This window comes from Lytechinus pictus, chromosome 11, assembly GCF_037042905.1.
Source record: "Lytechinus pictus isolate F3 Inbred chromosome 11, Lp3.0, whole genome shotgun sequence".
Classification (NCBI taxonomy): Eukaryota; Metazoa; Echinodermata; class Echinoidea; order Temnopleuroida; family Toxopneustidae; genus Lytechinus; species Lytechinus pictus.
In genome coordinates, this window is record NC_087255.1 from 11,865,747 (window position 1) to 11,889,934 (window position 24,188).

Genomic DNA, 24,188 nt, shown 5'->3' on the forward strand with positions numbered 1-24,188 from the left:
ATGCATATTTTATTACGTGAAATTATGTATATTCATTTTTTTTCCTCCAGTGAACTTCATCGACAACTGATTTAATTAGATAATTTTTTGCTGCAAATTATTTTATCACAAGGGAGACACAATCATTCACAATTAATGTATGACAAATGAAATATAATGATTTCATGTAATAACACAAAAAACGCCCACCTATACTGAATATTCCTGACAACATGCATAAATGACGGTTTCACAAAATATTGCTAAAGTTTAAAATTCAATAACTTCGTTATTTGTAATAAGATTTTAATGAAATTTTGCTCAATGAATTTTAGATTAATTCCAACATTTCAAATTTATTTGTCGAATGATGTACCATGCAAGACAATTGGTGCTGACCGAAAAAGAGAATAACAAAGATTTTAGCATAATTATAGGTTAGGCTATATATTTCGTTTTCATCGAGGTGGATCATTCCATATCCTCACCATCTGCTAAAATTGCGTGCTAAGTCACATTCTTATCGTTGTATATTTTACCCATAAGGAACAATAGCAAAAAAAAAATCTATATATATATTTCAACGAGATATAGGCCTACGAGAGTCTACAGTGATGCTGCGTGTATCGTTCATATGCAACTACAGCGACTGGAAGCACAGACTACGATTGAGTTGCAAATACCAGTTATAACCAGTTCCGAAGATCGAGAGCGAAGCGATTTTTTTTGTCGTCTCTCCTCATTTCTCTCCCTAGCTCTCTCTCCAGATCAATACATATACATACATAATACTAGTTCCTCATAGAGGTGGATACACGATATACAGCTTACCAATGATTTAAGATTATTAAATAATCAGAGAGATGTAAGCTAATAACTCACCAATACACTATCTTTGCAATATCATAATCAATTAAAGATACCACTATACTATATAAATAAAACATCGCCAGTGTAGTATTTTGAAACGGGTCCAATCATGCATGACGTATTAACGGGCGATTGATAATACGGGAATCCATTCGTTTGGTCAGCTGTATTGTTATGATTTTATACAGGGTGGGTGTAGAGGTTTACTGTGTAAAGAGGTTTTGGATTGCAGTATTTTCTTTACGGGATTGTGTGATGTCGAAATCAAAGCACCCATCTTATACACATTTTATGAGAAATATAGGCCCTATCTCTGTATTATTGACAGGGGAATGAGCCTCGGGAAGACCCTATAGTACTAAATTACGGACAAATAAATATTCAAGCCCAATCAACAATCCAAAACATTGCCACATCATAGCGCATTGAAACTTATATTATTTACCTTCATATGATTATCATTGCTAACTATTTCATATTTTAATCAAGGGATATATTGGTTCAGTTGTTAAGATTGAACATGAATTAAGGCCTGTACTGTAGAAAGAACAGTGGCAAAGGGTAAACATTCGGATTAAGAACGAGTAATTGGGTTATTGACCCATTTAGGAAGGTTATATTTTAGCAGTCTTTTTCAAATGTATGAATTGGTCAAGGACCCGAAGGACAAGGCTCTAAACTCGTTACCCAAGCCTGAAATGTTTATGTGTGTCTATAGCTACAACAACAGTCATGTTCAACTGTTGGTCATTTATTTTTAAAGTTGAAGCAATTATGCCTGTATAATATTTTCCTTACTTAGGGCCTATTAAATATCCCCCAATTATTTATTCATTTCTGAAGAGCTTCGTGTGATTTAAACAGGTATATTAGGCCTGGTAACCCGGTAAATGGGAAACCTATACCGCATTTGCTGGATGGCCAAGAGCGCGAAAGTTCGTTGAATGTCAACAATGGTTTCAACAAAACGTAAATCACATGACTGCGAGCTCATGAATATTTTGAAGGTGTGTACACAATAGCGTTTCTCGATTGGCTGCATTCCAAAAGCGAGCCCCCTCAGCTGACTACGTAGTAATCCTAATTTGCATGAATATGCTAATGCGTTACGCCATGTGCACAGCAAAGCTTTCTCGCCACTCGCCTCAAACCGGTTCTAAGCAGATCTTCTCTACACAGGAAGCACTGCGCTCGATCTTGAATCCGCATCATCACGCTGCTACGCTACAAGAACTCCACCGAGTATTGTTGTGGTTCGGGGGGTATATAAGATGACAGAATCTCGCCGACCGGTTAATTTTCATTTGACAGTGATCATGTTGGGGTACTACATTGAGAGATAACATAGGTAAACGGCTTTCAAAGCCATAACTTTTCTTGACTAAAATAACATCGGACAGTCAAAAACATTTGCAACATCATATTTGCCGTGAGGCTAATTCTTTGTAGGAGGATCAGATATTGTTTCCCTTTATTTGTTGTGAAGAGTCAACTTTTCAAGAAGCCAAAATGATGCGACTTGCACGACTTCCCTACACTGCAGCCGCTAGGAGGAGCAGCCAGAAATTGGTCAGGGACCGGGCACTCCCATCGCAGGTGGTGGCTGCCCCGACAGCCTCGGCCGCCGTCGTCGTCGAGCACCGCCGACACCGTCATCAGCTAGCAGAGACCATGCGACAACTCCTCAAGAATGATCGAATGTTTGACAAGATTTACCAGAAGCACGATGCCTTTGCTCAGCGTCATCTTGGACCACGTAAGGGCGATGTCAGAGAGATGCTCAATGTCATTGGGGCAGATGTGAGTATATATTTTCATTTTATTTGTCTAGCCGGTATTAAAATATTTCGTGTTTTCAAAAATAATAATAACTTCCCATTTTAAATCGGCAAACCATTATTACCGGCACTGCGGCAGACTTAAAGAAATCTTAACTTGGGACTAGGGAGTTAACTGATTTAGGAGTGAGGAAAAATGTTCATTTAGCCAGGCCTGATTAAATTTTAAATTAAATTTCAGAGAAAGAGTTAAGTTCATGAATTGTAGATTCTCGCTGTTTTGTGACTCATCATAATATAATCTAGCTGTAATGGTATATTAGGCCCTAGTTATTTTATTATATTTATTTCTTTGATCAGTTAATAATATATTTCATTTCTGTAATCAAAGTTTCTTGATGGTAGTTACAACCCCACCCAAGCGAGTTTACCTTCTATTTTTATTTTATGGTTGCAATGTTGTGAATTACTTTGAAAAGTTTTTTAGGCGCCTCAATTAGTTGGATTTTTTTTTACCCAGCTTTCTCTAAACTGAGAGAGCATTTGAAAAAGAATTACCATGCATGCTTAACATGTTCTAAACTCGATCAATGAGAACAAATTAAGAGGAAAGTGGTGGCTGAGTAATTAAATCGAGTTAGTTCAATAGTTGTACTTCTTGTACCGTAGGCTGGCCAAGTATTTTTTATATTTTTACAACGCCAGCGGTTTATATTCCAATCGAACGCACACGCGGGCTTTTCTCTTGTCTTCATTTTTTCTTTGAAGATTGACACTGACAAGACTAATTTGTACATTCCTTTTTTTTTTAATAGGCCTACTTTTCCCTATTATTGTATTTGTTTGAGATGGAAGATATAATTTGAACTTCCCTCCAAATGAAGAAGACTGCGACCACTCTCAATCAATGAACAAGGTTATGACTGCGACCTTGTCTTGTCTTAGTTCTGTTTATGCACATGGGCTGGCCGCTGGTCATTTTTTGTTTACATTTTTTTGTGTTGCATGTCATTCATTTCAATTCCCACGGTCGTATCATGCGTTCATTGAGCAGAAAGCCGGTGTGTTAGCTTCGCACTCTGCGTGTTCTCCCGGCGCGCTGATTGGCTAGGAGCAGAACCTTAGTCGCAGGCTTTTAGCGCTGATTGGTGGAATAAGTTGTTGTGCAACAAAAGTTCGCTATCGTTCTTTATGAATGGGTTTGTTGTGTATGCGTACTAGTAGTGTGTACATGTATGTGTATTGGGTGTGATAAGTTCGTTGAACCGCAGGGAGGGAATTTCAAAACAAACTAGGGGTCTCTGCGCCCTGCTCGATCATTGTAAACAAAGTGATCTTATCCCCTTCCTCTTTGTCATTGTCATTGTCCTTGGTTCTTTGTGATGATTTTGGAGGGAAAAGGTTGAAGATCACAAGAAGGTCAAATGCTAGCTTTTACATGTATATGTAGTGATCTTGTAACACAAAGAAGTATTATAGGCCGACTGTGTCCAGAACTGAACCTCATGTAATCTCTTTTTTTATTATCTATGCTTTTATTATAAATCATCAAGAATCACAAAGTTTTAAGGAAATCGACAAGGATAACAAAAAAGTCAGAACATGAAAAGAATAAATATTAAGAATAGAATTAAAAACAGAAAAGGGCAGAATGTTTATAAATGTATTAAATGCGGCTAGTTGAATTTGAAGTTTAACACTAGAAATTCAGTGATTTACGTTTGTTTCATCAGTATCTATGAATAAAAAAAAATCCAAGGTAACTGGAAAGAAAACTATTTTAGAAATACAGCTAGCAGCTGGTAATTTGACATGCATGTAGGCCTAATTTGCAATAATGTAAGTACTTACATGTAGCTCATCTGTGTTGTTACAAGTATTGGCCTACATGTAATTGACGTTGATACCCTGTTTACATGGAGCTACAAATAAATAGATGAATATTATCTGGTCACATTGTTAATAAAACCAACAACTGATAGCCAAAAAAAAGTTGAGGCTGATTTTCTACTGTGCATGAGCTCAAGACAAGTTGAAATTCATTCATGTTCATAGTAGCTGAAATAAATTGCCATGTTCTGTTAACGGCCCCTCTGTTGATTGCGAGGTATTTTCTTTTCATTCCAGAGCTTGGAGGAATTACTCAATCTCACTGTACCAGAGTCCATCAAGCTTCAGAGGGACCTCGATGTTTCACCTGCACAAGGTAAGTACTGATATATCTGATCACCTAAATCATATTGATCTCGTGTAAATCTTGTCATATCTGTTTTAAAAGCATCAACAGAGGTACCCAATAAGGACATTTGTCAATGATCATTGAGTTAACTGAATGAGAATGATGGAAACTACTGGAGAACATGATTAAACTTTTGTATGCCCTGGTAATTCGATATAACTGGAGAACGGATTTATAGAACATGATTATATTGTAAACAGCGCTTTTTTGTGTGTGTTTTTTGTAACATGGTAAATTTCAAATTATAAGAGCAAATAAACTGCTATAACCTTACAAATTTGAATTTTAAAGTTCCCCATTTTTACAATTACATTTTAAAATGTAATTGTATAATAAGACAAAACAAAAATATTTTGTCACCTACCCCACTCCCTTAAAAGGGGGGGAATAGTAACAAGTTTGAGCTTGGTTATAACTAAAAGCTAATTTTGTTAAATCGTGTCCGTTTCAGGCGAGACAGAAATGTTGGAGAAACTGAAAGAGGTAGCGTCTAAGAACAAGTTGTTTCGGAGTTACATCGGCCTCGGCTACCACAGCTGTCACATCCCTCTTACAATTGTCAGGAACATGCTGGAGAATCCAGGCTGGTAAGCAATCGCATATCTTTGAAAATAACCACACAAAAAAAATATTTAAAAGTATTGTACCTTGATTTTAATAACTTTGTATTTAAGCCACTACACTGTATTTGACAGCATTGACACTTTCAAAAACTTGGCTGTTTTGTAAGGACATGTGATGATATGGAAAAATTCAAAAGTAAAAGCTAAAGTTATAAAGTGAATGTAAAATGGAGAAAAATACACATGACGTCCCTATTGTAAATGTGCAATTTAAATTCTATCCAATTTACAAAACAAATCTTTTACTGAAGAAGAGAAGAAAAAACTCTCTAGAGGCATCAGTTTGCTTCATGATACTTAAACTTCATTGAGAGATGAAAAAGATGAAATGATAAATTTATCTTTCTTACAGGATCACCCAGTATACGCCATACCAGGCGGAGCTCTCACAAGGCCGTCTGACTGGTCTTCTCAACTACCAGACCATGGTTGCTGATCTTACTGGTCTTGATATCGCTAATGCATCCCTGCTCGACGAAGGGACAGCGGCAGCCGAAGCCATGGGCCTTGCAAAAAGGTACTTCAATTCATTCACTTATCCCACGATTTACCAAATTCATTCGTTCTCTACTCTTTGATTTTGACACAAAATGAGAATTTATTTGGATTTAGATTTTGATCTTGACGATAATTGTGAATTAACACCATTTGCCTTACTCTATGATGTCCAGAAGATTGTAGGTCATTGCAGTTTATTCAAAATTAGTCTAAGATCTCTGTTTATGAAATTCTGACACTGATTTTCATTGATTTGATTTGATTTGTTCTCCCCTATTCTAGGCATACCAAGCGGACACTGTTCTATGTTGATGATAAGTGCCACCCTCACACTATTGCACTTGTCAAGACACGTGCTGGGTAAGTTCAATTATCTCCTCTTAATCAATATTTTGTCCAGTTTTTTGTTCCTGTTGCAGTTGCTGTGTTTTTCGTATAGTCCACTAACTCATTGGTCATCAAAAACTTAGTCTCCTGCACTTAAAACAATCACCTTGTCATTGTACAAGAAACAGAATAGCACATTAATACATGTGAGTTGTATCATTCCCTGTATTGCACATTGTATTCATCATGGTTTATTTGGGTACCATTCTTACTTGTACATGTACATATCAAATGGATTATTGGCCAAAGGAACAGGAAGGAATTAATAAATAATTTTTTTGCTTCTAGCAGGACACAAGTGATTAATGCATGACACCCAACTTGAGTCAAGGGAAAATTATTTCAGTTTCTCCGCTTCGCCTGCATTTTCTCAGTTTCTGTGACCTCTCTCTCTTAACTCTCTTTCTGCTATTTGCTAGCGCTCATGAGTATGGTTATGTCAGTGGTCTCAAAAGCGTAACGTGTGTGTGTGTGATATATTCCATCAGACAAGCGAACTAATGTCCTTTTTCTTTCTTTTTTTCTCCTCTCTAATTTGTTGCTGCATGGTTTATGCAATGCATCTTTTACAGTGTTTTACCAACGCCGATTAACTGATCTATACCTCGTTGAGAACATCGCTGGAGAGCAAAGAGGTCGTCACCGATTACTAGTAACCCATTAGTTTGGTCACAGAGAGATAAGAGACAGTAGAACCCAGATCGTCCTCTGTGAGAACTGAAGGTCCATCACAACAAACTGTGATAGCACCTTGATTGAATGGTGAAGGTTGGGCATCTTGAGCTTGAGGCAAAGACTGCCCTGCCATACAAACTGACAAACACTTGAATCACCAGAAGGACTAAGCAACCTTGAGGGAAACCACCTCCGCAAGACGGCCAAAATGTGGGAAGGAAATGCCAGTGATTGAATGAAGGATCGAGATGCGCGAGTAACCAATGGTACCAGTCAAGTTGGGTGCAATAGTATAATTGGCATATATATCCAAAAAGGTAAATGCATGGGATCAAGTGTAAAGTCATTGACATGGTTGAGTGTTTACTAAATAACTAATAACTTTCAATTTTTTGTTCACAGGAAGTCCTACATATTGAAACCTGAAGTGCAGTATCTGTCAACATGTCACTTATGAACTTTTTTTTCTTTCCTTTTTCTTTGTATTTACAGGCCAATCGATGTTGAAGTGAAAGTCATGCCTCACGGTGAGATGGACTTCAGTGGGGATGATGTTGCTGGGGTTCTGTTTCAATATCCAAACACAGAAGGAACCATTGAGGATTTCACTAAGCTGGTCAAGAATGCCAAGAAACATAAGGTAAAGATCACTCAATACCTTCTGAATTTGCAAAATTTTTGTAATATTCCTTCGGATTGTTCATCGGATGTAGGAAAGCTGTAAATTTTTTATTACTTAGAAGGATCTTGTTATTGACCTTCATTATTCTTTAACATTGACCTTTATTATTATTCTTTCAGACTCTAACAGCATGTGCCACAGACCTGATGGCCCTTGTCTTGTTGACGCCCCCTGGTGAGTTTGGAGTTGACATCGCTCTTGGCAGTAGTCAGCGCTTTGGTACTTCCCCAGGCTACGGGGGACCGCACGCTGCCTTCTTTGCTGTCAGAGATTACCTGAAGCGTCAGATGCCTGGTCGCATTGTTGGTATCACAAAGTAAGTATACAATCAGTTCCTCTCGTTGGGAAGATGGGAGATTGCCGATAGGAGAATATTTTTGGATAAATTATGTTAGTATATTAGAGTTCACTATATAAAATGGCTTGATCTTGATTTATAAGAATCTTTTGAAGTAATCTAATCGGGGATTTAAACCGATCGTTTTGTTTGAATGCCAGACTTGGTCAACTCTTTATCTGATTGCACTTTATCCAAACAGGGACTCCGCTGGAAACCCAGCCATGAGGCTGTCACTTCAGACTCGGGAACAACATATCAGGAGGGAGAAGGCAACCAGTAACATCTGCACATCTCAGGCTCTTCTCGCAAACCTGTCGGCCATGTACGCAGTTTATCATGGACCTCAGGGACTACACCACATCGCCAGGAGAATCCACATGGCTACAGTCATTCTTTCTCAAGGTAGGTTGTCAGTACCCTTTTCATCTCTACCTTTGACTTAAGATTACAAACAATCTTTCTGAATGTTCCCAAATAGCTGGATCGAGACTCTCCAACTTTTGTAAAACTATAGATTGCAAAAAAGATATCTGTTTAAAATAATGTGTGCTCTTGAGTCTAAGTAAGTAACCTAAAGACATATCTTTAACACGATACTCTGCAGAACTAATCAAATGAATGTTTATAGTATTCATCTTGGGTTCTTTAATTTTCAGGTATTCAGAACTGTGGAATTGAACTAAAAAACAATGGTCAGTTCTTTGATACAATCAAGGTCCAGTGCAATGGCCAGAAAGCTAGCATTTTGAAGAGAGCCGAGGAGAAACAGATCAACTTCAGGATCTATGATGATGGATGTGTAAGTACAATGCATTATTTTTTAAAGGATGTTAGAGTTATCCAGTGATATAAGTAGCATATATATGGACAATTTAGTAAATTCACTCCATCATTGAAAATAAATCTTCAACTGAATGCAGAATTAAAAGGAATTCAAATGTAGTATCCGAGGCATTTTCATCACAACTGGGAATTTTAGAGCAACTCTAAGTCGCACTTAAATCTTGGTGAAACACCCAGCTTTGTTTTTTTAGGAATATCTACCACTTATTAGTTATGCTTTGTTCTTTCTTCTTCCACTTACAGGTTGGCATTGCCCTTGATGAAACCGTGGAGGAGAAGGACCTCAACGATCTTCTTTGGGTGATGGGCAGCAAACAAACCGCTGCAGAGGTTGCTCAAGAAATCGCCCAGGCGCCTCCTGCAACCGGTGTCATAGATGGCCAGTTTTCCAGGAGGTCAGAGATCCTCACCCATGAGGTCTTCAACAGGTCAGTTTACCATGCTTGATCCTCTCCAGAAACAATTCTTGTACAATATTCATAACATATTCTTTTAAATCGAATGACAAAAGTATGGATGAATATTTCTGGCTTCACATGAGCTGACCAAGGCATTTTGATTATCCTAGAACTATTTCCTATCTGATACTCCATGAGTTGTGTGAATCCTGTTTCAATGTCCAAAATGACCACACTTATAGATTCTCAGTCTTGAATAAGTATTGATTGTGGCATTATGCTATCCTGAGATTAACGCCTGATTTCTGGTTTGCACCCTTGCAGCTACCATGCAGAGACTGCCATGGTCCGCTACATGAAAGAACTGGAGAACAAGGACCTGTCCCTCGTTCATTCCATGATGCCTCTTGGCTCCTGCACCATGAAACTCAACAGCACATCAGAACTTGCGGTAAGTTCCCTGGCCTGTGGACCTATTAAAACCTCAGAAGCTTTCTGTCCCATTCTTTGCCAATTGTAGTACTGGAAATGGAACTAATCTGAGCTTGCTTGTTGTTATTGAAATGATTTGTTATATTTGATACGAAGCTTTGTTGATCTGACTGCTGGGAACTTGTAGGAATTTCTATGGTTATTGCCATTATTCTCACAGTAACAGAAGTGACTTATTCATTACTCTTCTGATTTTTTTCCCTCTGCAGCCCGTTTCCTGGCCAGAGTTCAACAGTCTTCACCCATTCGTTCCAGTCGACCAGGCAGAGGGTTACACAGAACTCTTCAATGAACTAGAAAAGGACCTTTGCGAGATCACAGGCTATGACAAGTTTTCATTCCAGCCAAACAGCGGTGCTCAGGGCGAGTTTGCTGGCCTGATGTCCATCCGTGCCTACCAGCAGAGTATCGACCAGGGACACAGAAATGTAAGTCAACTTCCTTCTTAAGGATAGTATCATAAGAAAGAATAGATATGTAGAGATGAATATGGGGATATTTCACATAACTTTAAAACTTACATCGTCACTTAAACTTAATATTTATTAATGAAATCCTTCCATCTAGTAAGATGAGAGTATGGTCCTTCAAATGACATCTACATTTCTTCGAGTATCCATACAAAGATGGTCTTTGAATGTATAGGGAATAACATGTATTAAAAGAGAGGGATGAACAGTTTCAATTTTTTGTTTGTACAGAAACTTATGTTTTTATATTGTATTTATTCCTTTTCCCCTTAGGTTTGTCTGATTCCAACTTCTGCCCATGGTACCAACCCAGCCAGTGCCCAGATGGCTGGTATGAGTGTAAAATCTGTAAAGGTCACTCCCTCTGGAAGCATCGACTTCACTGACCTCGAGAAGAAGGTCAACAAGTACAAGGACAGACTAGGTGCCATCATGGTCACATACCCATCCACCAATGGCATCTTCGATGAGGGCATCAAGGAACTCTGCGAGATGGTTCATCATTTTGGAGGCCAGGTGTACCTAGACGGTGCCAACATGAACGCCCAGGTGGGACTCTGCCGCCCCGGAGACTACGGCTCTGACGTGTCGCATCTTAATCTTCACAAAACTTTCTGCATCCCCCATGGAGGTGGAGGACCAGGCATGGGACCCATTGGAGTGTGAGTATCTTTCTTATGCCATTACCTTTTCGTTACCCATCTGATGATCCATTTAGTTAATATATTAATGGGAGTTTCAAAATTCTATGCACCGAATTGGAAAATTCTGATTAAATTGCTTGTTAGTTAGTTCATTTTTTTTTCAATCGAAATTACTTTGCAGAATAGATTTTTTTCAATGCCAACCGGATAATTATGGACTTTCTTTCTTATCTATTTTGTCCTACAGTAAGGCACATCTTGCTCCATTCTTGCCAACCCATGATGTCATCCCCGTCCCTGGAACCAACCAAGCCTTTGGCTCTGTCAGTGCTGCTCCTTGGGGCTCCTCGTCCATCCTTCCAATCTCCTATGCATACATCAAGATGATGGGAGCCAGAGGACTGAGGAAGGCCTCTGAACTAGCAATCCTCAATGCCAACTACATGATGAAGAGGTTGGAAGACTCCTACAGCATCCTCTACAAAGGCACCAACGGATTCGTGGCGCACGAGTTCATCCTCGACACCCGTGAGTTCAAGAAGGATGGCATCGAGGCTATCGACATCGCTAAACGTCTCCAGGACTTTGGCTTCCACGCTCCCACGGTTTCGTGGCCAGTCACAAACACGTTGATGGTTGAGCCAACAGAGAGCGAGGACAAGGCCGAGATGGACAGATACTGTGATGCACTCTTGTGTAAGTTTGAAAACATTACTTGATAGGTACTACAAACTTTTCCTCAGGGAACTCGGCTTGCACGCCCCTAAGAAACTAATCTTTATTGAAGAGTTAAAATTCTAAGAGTAAAACCAAAAAAGCAGGACATTCTAGGCACCTTTCTGTGATGCATATCTTAACTAAAAAATTAATTTCAGTAGTAATGTAACCATCTTCCTGATAACATTGGTAATTGAATTCTAAATCTCTGTATTCTCTCTCTCCACTACAGACATCCGCTCTGAGATCCAGGACATCCAAGATGGCCGCATTGAAGCAAAAGACAGTTCTATCAAGAATGCCCCACACACTGCTGCATCCGTCATGACTGCTGATTGGAACAGACCGTACACAAGGGAACAGGCTGTCTATCCTCTGGTGAGTGTACTTTATCGTCAAACAAAACCTAAAAATTAACCAATATCTGTTGGAAATGGAACTGTGTGTTTAACACAAAATTTTGCCAGAATCTGGGATAAATTACATGGGGAGCCTGGGTAGATTTGGTAGATTTCATCCCTGAAATGGTCAAAACGGCCCTGGACAATAAGGAAGAGCCAATCGAAAACCCTGATTCATTGCGGTGTGAAAGATTATCCAATGTTGAAAGTTTTAGACAGTAGAGTTTGAAAATATCCCCCGAGAATACCCTAAACAATGCCTGGACAGAATTCCAATTATAAGTTTTTGAACGTGATGTTTAATGTGATCAATTAATGTTACAAAGGTATTTACAAATCAAAGAAATATATGATTCTCGAATACTGTGACAAACATTGCTAACTTGCTCGTAAATCTTTCCTCTTTGTTCTAACAGCCCTTCGTCCGTCCTGACACCAAGTTTTGGCCGTCTGTAGGCAGAGTGGACGATGTCTTTGGGGATCAGAACCTGAAATGCAGCTGCCCGCCGGTCGAGGCTTATTCCGAGTCAGACTCCGACGCAGAGCCCTTCTACGAGCTGGAAATTTAAACAGCTAGAAACTTTCACGGAAGACAAACAAAGAAGTGATGAAATAATGATAACGAAGTGAACTTCAAATTGGACAAATGAGATGTAGAAAGACTTAAAGCTGCCAACCAAAGAATGAGAAGCAACTACAACTCGTGGATTTTTTTATCCTAAGATGAAGCAATGAGCATGCAGTGGAGGGTTGATGGTACTCCAGCATTGCCAACAGTATCTGAAATAAGACTTCCCCGAATTGATAGGACAATTCATCAAGGGCAGTATCAGGCCCTAAGACTGTCAAAGAATTGATGATCACCTCGTAAGAGCTTTTGCAACGGCATGCATCAGCATAGTCTTACAGACATCCTTGTGATGGAAAGAGGATTGTCATTACTAGGACTTAATATCTACATGCATATTCTTAAGTGCCTTTTTAAAACGATAAGACTGGGAGATGTAACATGGTTTTGTTTAAGTTTTGGGATTATTAATACAAATAATCTGAAATTGATCAGGGTTAATGATCAGTCAGTCCAGGTAAATGTTTTATCTGTTTTGATTTACAAATTTTGTTTCATCTTAAGTGCAATGTAAATGGATAATCCCAATAGGACTTAAAAACCCTGTGATTTGAAAGTCCTGTATGAATTCTTTGCTTGCGTTTATAGTTGTTGTTTTTTTGGTCGTAAAAATGATGGAACTAGCTTAAGTATTCATTAAAATGTTACAATCGATGAGAAGAATTTTAATAATTCTGTATTCTCATATCTTGGCTTTAACTGTGTAAGGTACAAGCAGTAGAATTTCATTTTTTTTAATGTGAAAACATTCCTTGAAGAATCGAAGGTCATTTATTATTATTCTGTAATACTTTGGATACTAGCCTTGTTTTAAAGGTATAGTTGACTTATTTTGCATAAGATGTGTATATGTGAATGTGATGTCATTGCTTAAGTTTTATACCCCATATCACTGTGTGATAATGGTTGTTGATGTTGAGCTGTTATTTTGAATGATAAGTATATTGGTCATACTGCAAACAAGATATGTCTTGGTGAGTATGATGCATAGCTGTGTGTGTTTTTTTATGTCATGATTTCTCGAGCATTTAATTGGGGATGTACATGTATTTTTTTATACATGAGTGAATGAAAGTGTAGTAATTTATTTATTCAAAATGCATTCTGACAACTCTTGGCGTACATGTTTATATTTGTATTCCAGGAAAGATGCTTTTATTTCCTTTTACATTGTCAAGATATGCTTATTGAGTTCTATATTGTGTGTGCTTAGTTTTAATTTATCTTAAGTAAAAACTCATGTTCATACCCCCCACACTGCTCTGTCATGCAGTATATCTATGCTCGGCTCTATGCTATGTATTTAATAAGAATGATATTTGTATAGTGCAGGAATGTAAAAATGTTATTTTAACGCCTACTGAAAATGTACAGAGATTAATCAGTAGGCTCGTTAGAAGTTTTTTCGATGATGTACTATGTGAATATCACTTACCCGTTATTTAAGAAAACATGAAAAACAAAGAAAAAAATACATAAATGATTTACATTCAAACATAATCTATATAGTGTGTGTCTTGTAATTTCATTCATGTTTGTAAAATGTATGTGTGTTGAAATCAGAGGCTGAAAGAAAGTTAAGGTTTGACAATTGATGATCGTGAGAAAACAAATTGATTTATAGAGGGGGGACGGAGATAGAAAGAGAGTGAGAGGAAGATAGAGCGAGAGGGTGGGGAAAATAAGGACATAATAGAGTATGGATTGAAATAGAAACGAAAACCCAGATGTTCCATACGAAATCCATAGGCGGATCTAGGGGAGGGGCCCGGGCCCCCTATTGGTGGAGCAAAAAAAAGGGGGATGAGGAAATAAATGATAAAAAGGGGAAAGAGAGGAGGAAGACGAGTGAATTAAAAAAACTTGAAAAAAACAACAATTATGTCACTATATACAATATTCGCTTGCGCTTCGCGCTCGCAATGCCTGTTTGATTAGAAACATGAGCTCAATAGGCTGATAGGGAGCTTAAACTTATCAAGTTTTTGAATATACAAAATACAAAATACAATATACAAAACATATATCAGCTCGGACATCAAGCTTTCATCATGTTGACCTACAAATTGATTTTTTTAAAGTGCTCTCGATGTAAAATGTCCGAATGTCTGAATATCAATGTTTTTGGCTCGCGCTGCGCGCTCGTATTATTTGATTTGCCAAGTACCATATTGTCTTTGTGTATTCCATAAGGTTTTCAAAACGTATCAGCTAGCGCTGTGCGCTCGCATTTTGATTGATAAGTTATGTATACCTCTATATTAATTCTAAAACGAACTACTTTAAAATCCCCTTTTCATGACAGTTTATCAAAAATTTCGACTCGCGATTTTAACCCATCAATCCTATTAATAATTACAAAAGTGCTTAATGTCCAGTTTTCAGGCCTTAATATCAACAAATTTCGCGCTCTCATTAGGCTTATTAGATTGATGAATAAGATAACATTCATGAATTCTTAATAACTGAATTATCCCCTTTTTCAGAATGGAATATCGACAAGTTTCGTCTCGCGCTCAGGAAGATGAATAGGAAGATAGTGAATATTTTCATATGATAACACAATGTCCTTAGAATGTCCCGGTCCTGGGTCAAAATGATTAAGAAAATATATAAGCTCGAGCTCGCATCATTTATGTAATGCGATCCACTTCTTCTTCCCAATTTTCCTACACAGTGCTTTGAATATTGTTTAAATAACCCTTTTTCAGTTCGGAATATCAAATATTTACAGCTTGCGCTTCGCGTTCGTATAATTTATTTTCATGATAAAAAAATGTATTCAGAATGCCCAGAATCTAGGTCTAAATCTAAAACACGCGCACGCATGTTTATGAGATACACAGGTTGTTCTTTATTTAAAACGTTATTATCCAGTTTCAGATCAGAATATCTTATTTTGCTCGCGCTTCGCACTTGCATTATTAATGTAGGAAGATACCCAGATACCCATTCTTTTCCTGATTCATAAGACGGGCACAAGAACGCTTAGCGTTCGCATTATTGTTTAGTTATTTCTATCCTGTTCATGATTACAAAAAGTGCTTGGAATTTCCATTTTTTTAGGTCGGAATGTCACAAACTTTCAGCACGCGCGCTTCGCGTTCGCATTTATTTTTTAAAAATTTAATTGTCGAAATATGTATCGTCTTCATAGCTTGCTGCAAACAGTCCTTAACAGGTCCCTTTAAGATCAGGTCAGAACTTATTTTAAGAATTTTTGATTGCGCTTCGCGCTTGCAGTAATGATCTAGTTTCTGACAGCATATTGTTTTTATTCTGCATTTGATTAAAAAAAAATGTTTTTCCTATTTTCGTTTTGTTTAATTTGTGACTCTGTTTATTGTGAGAAATATTGATTTGTCATTGTAACTTTTGTGAGATAATTTAAAAAAAAATGTATATTTTATTTTGATTGTAATCCTGTATTTTTCTATTTGAAATCAATAAGAATAAACTTGAAACTTGTTCAGGATCACAAACATTGCCCAGAATGTTCAATATTCAGGACAAAATGCATGAAATTTCAGCTCGCGCTTCGCGCTGGCACTATTTAAATAGGGCTTATGAGATTATTATACATTTATATTGTTTTAAAAGAATAAAGCTAGAAATTGACTGTTAGCGGCCGATCGGCTAAAATATGGGTGAAAAAAATTTATGTTCCCCCCTGCTATTGGCGAAAGCTCGATCCACCCCTGGAAAACCAAATTATTATTGAACCTTGCTGAACTTAGAAGAGAGAGAGGGGCACTAGCGTACCTACGGGGGGGGGGGGGGCAGAGGGGGCAGTCTGCCCCCCCCCCCTGACGAGCTTGAAAGACCTTTTTTGCCCCCCTGACGAGCTTGAAGACATTTTTTTTTTTTTTGCTTGTCAAATTTTTTTCTGGTACGAAATCCTTCATTTGTGATTGAAGACCTTTTTTTTTTTTTTTTGCTTGTCAAATTTTTTTCTGGTACGAAATCCTTCATTTGTGATTGAAGACCTTTTTTTTTTTTTTTTTGCTTGTCAAATTTTTTGGCGGACGGTTTTGCCCCCCCCCCCCTGTGAAAAATCCTAGGTACGCCACTGGAGAGGGGGGTTGCTTTTTTTTGGGGGGGGGTGAACATAAAGGAATATCCCGATGTGACCTTGATTGTGTATCCTTTTAGGGAGGACAAAGTGAAGATGAAAATAAAATCCATATAAAAACTGAAGGCTGTCAGATTTTGGGGATCAAAAGGGCCCGATTTCGATTTTTTTTTTCTGTACCCCCACCATTTTGAAGTCTTTAAACTGCCTCTTTTAATGGGAGCACTAACCAGTATATGGATGCACAATCTTATTATTTTAATGGTCTTATCGTGACCTATACCGAAAAATCAGTCTATTTCGGTCTGGATATATTCCGCTGAGACTTCGTCTGGCTTCGCAGCATCCCCATGAAAATAATATTAAAAAGTGTTTAAAAAAAGGCTCCTCCCGAAACGACGGATTTTTTTCAGTCTAATAATGAACTTGCATTTCAAACTGAGTTTTGTCCACACAAGCCATGAGAGGGCGAAGAAAAGAGGGAGAGGAAAAGGAAGGGGATGTGGATGATTTCTTTCTGATTTTCAAGGCACAAAACTCCTTTCTCCCACTTGAATTTCTGATCAAGACGATTTTCAAGAACGCAATAAACTTGGAAAATGCCCAATATTGCTCGGGAATTTCTGCACGTGGTCGGTTTTCAGAGTTTACCCAACTGATACCGATGATTGCATTTCAATCGCTACTTCATCAAGCAATAATTTTAGTAAACAGAAAACTGCTGACAGTAAGCAAACATAAGAATACTCTCCATGAGTTTACCTTTGATATCAGTTGTTGATGATAAAAATATATCTTAATTTTATTTAAGATAACGCGATTATGATATTGACATGAGTAAAAGAAACGTACTAAAAATAAATCATTGTTTTAACAGTCAATCAATTTACTGATTTTCAGGGGCGTATATCCAGTATAGTCCAATGGGGGGGGGGGGGAATCATCATTTTCCGCGAACGCCTGCTATTGGATTCGCCTGTCAGTTTTCACATTTCGCCTCTTCTCCCTTTTGGTTGAGGGTCGACCTTTTGACAGTTACTTTTGTTTTGTCCTTTTAATTGTTCAATTCCTTGCATAACAAATGGAAAGGAACAATAAGCTCCCCTGCCCCTGTATCCCATCCCTCCCCCTTAAATTCAATCTCATATATATTTATTCTGCCCCCCCCTCTTTTTGCCCCGTCTGTTGGAGGAGGCGGTCCCTTCGGTCCTACTGGATTCGCCTGTCATTTTTCACACTCCCCTCTTGGTTGGGGACCTTGTGACAATTAATTTTGTTTTGTCCTTTTTATTGTTCAATTCATTGGATAACAAAAGGATAAGGAACCACAAGTTCTCCCCATCCCCGTATCCCATCCCTCCCCCCTTAAATTCAATCTTCTTATATGCTTCAAAGTTACCTAACATTTTATTGGGGAGTTCATAAGATTCTCCGACATAATTTCTGAGGGAAAATTATTCCATATCATCTTAAAATATGATGGGTGCATAGATGTCACAAGACATCTTGTGCTGTTTGCGCAAAATGGACAAGGCCCACGCATTTACAAGGGGGGGGGGGGGGGTGGCCTTCGTGACTGGGGATATTCTTCCTTAACACGGCCCTTGTTCCAGAAATACATCTTTAGCTTGGAGAAGAACCGGAGATGCAAGCAAATTAGTCCATTGCTCTTCACTGTATACATGGAATATAACGCTGTATATAAGTCCGTCACTCTCTGAATGAACTATTATTTTGAAGAAAAAAATGTTTAACAATATTGTTTGAATTTTTAAACAAGTTCTTTAAAAGTTTAAAGAAATTGTTTAAAAGTTTAAACGATCGTTGTTAGAGTGACGGGCTGAAACAGCGTTGCTTGAAACAGCGTTTTGATAAGTAACGTGTTGTTTAACATAAGGATGGCGATAGTTTCCCTTTTTTGTGAAAACCCGTGATTAACTGTTTCAATAGTTTGAATCTGTTTCAAGAATGATGGCAAGATTTTCAGAACAATTATTTGATAGGGGCATATATACTTTCGGTTACACAAAGTATCAATATTTATCCACCTTGAAATCATGCCCCTATAATATCTCCATGTTTGGATAACGGTAGTTTTCATTCCAGTGTCTAGAACCATAGACTATCATGAGCGTGTGTTTTGGGGGTGTGTCGGGGGCACGGCTGATAATCATCTCTTTATGACATCCTTGACTCGAGTAAACTCTGGGCATGAGTCACGCGAGCGCGAACTTTACCAAAACTTTGTCATTTTTTGTTGCCATTAAATTAGTTATAGTCGATCACAAACCCAGATAACCTAATAACGATTTAAACACAAATAGATGAGGTGCCATTCGCAAGGGGGTGGGGGGGGGGGGGGGTACAGAGTGTCACTCTAAAAGTGTCCCTTTTAAAATGTGCTGATCGCAAGTTTTTTTTTCGTATAATATAGTGACCACCCCCTTTCTTTCAACTCTTTCAAAAATATGCATCATTTCACCGTATAAAATGCCCTCTTAAAAAAAATGGGTAAAATGCTCCATGAGGGTAATAATGTGTCCAACCAACATTTGGTATTTCTTTTGGGCATTTTTATTCATCCAGTGTGATGAAAATTTTGCCCATTCTACAGTAATTACTGCTTATTTTTTAAACCTTACTGGACAATACGCTTCCCGAATTGGGTAAAATACTGCCCCAAATTGGACACATTACCCTCGTGCTGGTTAAAATTTTACCCAATATTTTTTTACAGTGATAATATAGTCCTAACTGTTATGCCTTCACTCTCAAAACAGAGAGTAAAAATTTACCCAATATCGGGTAGAAAGGGAACATGCATGTTTGCTGGGTAATTTTCCCCCCAATATTGAGCAAAATTCAAGTTTCAAGGGTAAATTTCAACGCAACATTCCGTAAAATTTATAACATATTTGATATCTTTTTACCCAACAAACAAATTTGGTAAACTTTTTTTAGAGTGTTTGATCCGTTTTTCCCTAGATAGTGCCCCCTTCCTAGCTCTTGGATAGCACTCACTTTAAATTCTGCATGAGTTCATTTTTTACATGTTTTATAAGAAGCGATAAAGGACAATATACAACCCTCAGTGAGTCACAGCTAGGCTCCATCGTGAATGTACTCATAATATTAAAAATATGGCTATCGCTATCATAATATTCATACTCTCACATTACGTATTAATTCAGTTGTGAATATTCCAAATTTAATATGTGATATTATTCAATTCATATATTTCATAATTATGAATATTATGCAACACAACATACGACTGTGCATCTGTTTTCTTTTTGATATTTTTTTTCATCGTAGGCTACTGTCCGACCAGTTATAATTTGATTTAAAAAAACCTGCGGAAAACCACACCGGCAGTCAAATCGGAATTGTTGATGCAAGGTGTATGTTTGATAACGATCGCTAAACATCAATAGTATCTTTAAAATAGTATTTTAAACATAAACAGATATGGGACAAAAGTTCACTACTCTCGGTTTTGACTTTGGAATTGTAACGACGAGGCAGCAGAAATCGATCGAGAACCAGTATAAACCGGTTCGTGAATGTTCGTTGTATGGTCTCACGGATTGAAATTGTTCGAATGGTGGCGGTATAGTGCGGTGGGTATCCTTGGACTACATACTGTACATGAAATCCGGGGTTCGATTCCCGGTACTGTGCGTATGTGGAGAAAGATATATATATATATATATATATATATATATATAGATAGATAGATAGATAGATAGATAGATAGATAGATAGATAGATAGATAGATAGATAGATAGATAGATAGATAGATAGATAGATAGATAGATAGATAGATAGATAGATAGATAGATAGATAGATAGATAGAAAGATAGAAAGATAGAGAGAGGGAGGGAGGGAGAAAGAGGGGGAGAGAGAGATGGGAAGAGGGGAGGGGTGCAGATGAAGATAACTTATTGAAAATATTGGGGGTTTTCCCGTTTATGGCGCACAGTGGCGGACCGTGACACAGAGGAGACAAAGCATGGGGGGGGGGGGGCACAGCATTGTTCACAAACAATACAGTGCCCCTCCAATGCTTTGTCTCCTCCGGGTCACGGTCCGCTACTGATGGCGCATATAGGCCTATATATTTTTTCTTAGGCCTATACGTCTTTTCAAGACGATTTACAAGAACGCCATGATTATTATTTTTTTGTACATTTGTTTACTTTCAAAATTCAATTGCTGCATTTGATCTCCAGGTGGCACTGGGGTATGAAGTGTACATCAAATCTGCTGACACAAAAGAAAACATCAAGATATTATGAGTTAACAGTTGATATAAAAATTGCATCGTGTGCTTATTATGTTGACAAACGAAGATAACCTCGATTAAGTCCATAAATATTGATATTAGATTATTGCGTTTTCAAAATTTTCATTACAAACATTCATTAGTCTTTAGTATACTGCCGCGTCAAAATAATTATATTAAAAATGCAGGGGCCATCAGCGATCGTAAGCAAAATTCTAGGGCTTATAGGCTAAACTTAATCATGAGAAGAGGTAAGGCTGTAAATATAGGATAGCAAAATTACAAGGGGTTGAAAGTGTTTTTAACTTCAAAATCTAACTCAATTGTACTCACAATTCCTTTTCATTATGACATAATCAAAATGCAAATGTTCAAATTCACGGTCACAAATGGACAATGGTATGTCATACGAAGTCACGTTGTATAATATCATGCTGGTCGAACAATGTTGCGTCGGTCGTCGAAGAAAAAAAACGTAAAGTAAATTGTCAAAACATTTCCGGACATGGTCGCGGGGGTGCCCGGGGGGTGCATTTTTTTTTCTGGGGGTGCGGAGCAACCACTGGAAATTATAGATTGGTAAGCTATTGAGTTTTGACCGAAATGACCTACATTTTGTACATTATTTTGGAAGTGAAAAAGATTTTTTGTTTTTCCTTTTCTTGACAAACTTAAACAAAAACAGTTAAACCAGCCCCCCCCCCCCATTAAAAATCGTTCCCAGGCCCTGTCCGTAGACCCGCCTTTTTGTGACGAAAACCATCCAAACTTGTTAGTAATTTATGGTGCGATATCATATCGAACAATATACGAACGAAACTCATAAAATCTAGGTGCATCTAATTTTATTCGGGGGCTTTCATACATGGCCTGGGAAGCGGGGGTGTGATCAGAACCCCCAAAATTTTCCTTGGGGGTGCTGCGTGGATTATTCTCCATAGGCAGCACCCCAATAATTCTGGTTAGTGTTAAACAATTGAGAAATGTAAGCAAAATGAGATATTTTGGGGTAAAACCCCTTTCCTTTTTTTTTTGCTGATCAAATTTCATTTTGAAGTGACTTTTTTTTCTTGTCAAATTAACATCAGCACCCCCAGTAAAAAAAATCGTTCCCAGTGCCCTGTTTTCATACATAAGCTCTCTCTCTCCCTCTCTCTCTCCCTTTTGAGCTACGATCATTTTATGGTTGAAAAAATATACGTCAAACGTTCCAATAATGAGCCCGAGACTCGTGATCACTGATCTCTTGATAGATCAGTGCTCGTGATTTGCTCGTGATATCCACGTACGTGTTATCCCCATTCTGAGAGCACTCTCGTAAATCCAGATGAGGGGGGAATATCACCCACTTTTGGGAGATAGAGGGGGGGGGGGGAGAGGAGCTAGGGGTATAGATCTTAGGTGGGAGTGATTGGAAGACAATACAGGGAATGATTAATATGAAATAGGAAAATGTTTGTTGATTTCAAAGCTTCAAAATGTTATGATTCTCCATGACAAGGAAACAATGGGGCCTATTCCTCGTGGAAAGAATTCTGTATAGGGCCTATAAGGCCTACTCTGAAGATAATCATGTAATGAGGTAAGTTTGTAGATAAAATATTTGACAAGTCAAAGTGAAAGGGCTTGGAAGTGTGTTTAACTTCAAAATATAACTCTATTGTAGTCACAATATCTTTTCACGATGGCATATTAAACTCGTTTTAAGAAAACAATTTTTACTGAATAACGATGTCTGGGAAACCAAGACTAATTCGAGGTCATATCACTGTATACAGATGGGTCACATTCACGGTCACATGGACAATAGCACGTTCTTACGAAGTCACGTTGTATATCATGCTGGTCGAACAATGACTATGTGGTATGTTGCGTCGAAGGAGACCGTCGAGAAATTATTATTGTCGAAACATTTCAGCGGATAGGCCACCTGGAAGCCTGGACTGGAAGCGGGGTGCAAGAACTTTCTGAGAGTGCGGAAGAACGTACCCCTGGAGAAAAGAGCGAGTTTTTCTGACAAAAACTGTCCCCCCCCTTTTTTTAATACAAATCGGCACCTCCATGTTTTAAAAATCGTTGTCATGCATGTCCCTGACGTACATATGGGGGGAGGGGGCTTGGGGCCGTGGACCCCCCCCCCCCCCAAAAAAAAAAAAAAATCACGACCAATAAAAAAAGAAAAGGAAAGAGAACGGTGATCAAAGATATCTTCTGAAAATTATGTCAAAATCCATCCCGAAATTGGATTTTGTAATAGAACTTTCGAAATTATTGCTCGCTCGCAACTATACAACTTTTGCCGATACACCATATCTGGCCCCCTCAATTTTTTTCGGCTCTCTACACCACTGGTCGAAAGCACTGGCATAAGTCCAGGCGATATAGTATCCACCACTTTTTTAAGGAGAGGGGGGGGGGGGGGTAGGTATAGGGTAAAAGTGATTGGAAGGCAATTCCGGTATTATAATAACATGAAAGAGGAAAATGTTTACTGATTTAAAAGCTTGATTTTTATTATTTGATTTGGTAAGATATCTCGCTGCAAAGAATGGGAAATATAGTTATTTCAATTAGTGAGAATATGGAAATATGAAAGAAAGAAGAAGAAAACAAATTCCCACACAATGTTACCTGGGAATCGTATCTAGCCAACAATAAAAATATTAAAAATAGACATGGATATAAAAAGTTCGTCTCTATTGTGATTCAACTGTTTACAACCGATTTGAAAGACACATGAAAATCTAAAGGGAACCAGTTTAAACTGGTTTGAAAAGCTGTGGGGTCTAGTCTCAATCATTCAGACGTCGATATTTTTTTGTCTCGTCTTCACCAACGTTTCCATCTGATAAAGTATAGTATTTTCAGTATATTCCACTGTCAGTAGGCCTATTTTATGTGCTCCATTAGTATATATATAGACCTGGATCTATAGATGCACTTGATCATCTATGACAGTACCAGATATAGGAATGTCAACAAAAAGATGATGAATTTCCGAAGTGCGTCACATCAAAGTTTCATCCCGTTTTTTCCACCCCTATTAAATTCAATGTTTTTCATCATACTTGTAACTTATGCATAAACTTGTCATTAAAAAAAACGTTTAGGCTGAAAGACTACAATCGCACGCCAGTTTGTTTTTGCCTGACAGCCGTGCTCCAG

At 38.0% G+C, this 24,188-nt stretch overlaps 1 protein-coding gene across 1 annotated transcript; it reads left to right on the forward strand.

Annotated features, from left to right (window-relative positions):
* The first annotated feature begins 1,991 nt into the window (after nt 1–1,991).
* Nucleotides 1,992–14,164, forward strand: LOC129270820 (glycine dehydrogenase (decarboxylating), mitochondrial-like). The gene is made up of 16 exons (XM_054908150.2): nt 1,992–2,649; nt 4,755–4,833; nt 5,318–5,453; nt 5,842–6,006; nt 6,270–6,347; nt 7,542–7,689; nt 7,851–8,047; nt 8,271–8,473; nt 8,728–8,870; nt 9,158–9,342; nt 9,637–9,763; nt 10,014–10,232; nt 10,548–10,936; nt 11,166–11,614; nt 11,868–12,013; nt 12,453–14,164. Exons 1-16 carry the CDS (start codon nt 2,359–2,361, stop codon nt 12,603–12,605), a joined length of 3,108 nt encoding a protein of 1,035 aa, XP_054764125.2. The 5' UTR covers nt 1,992–2,358; the 3' UTR covers nt 12,606–14,164.
* The last annotated feature ends 10,024 nt before the right edge of the window (nt 14,165–24,188 follow it).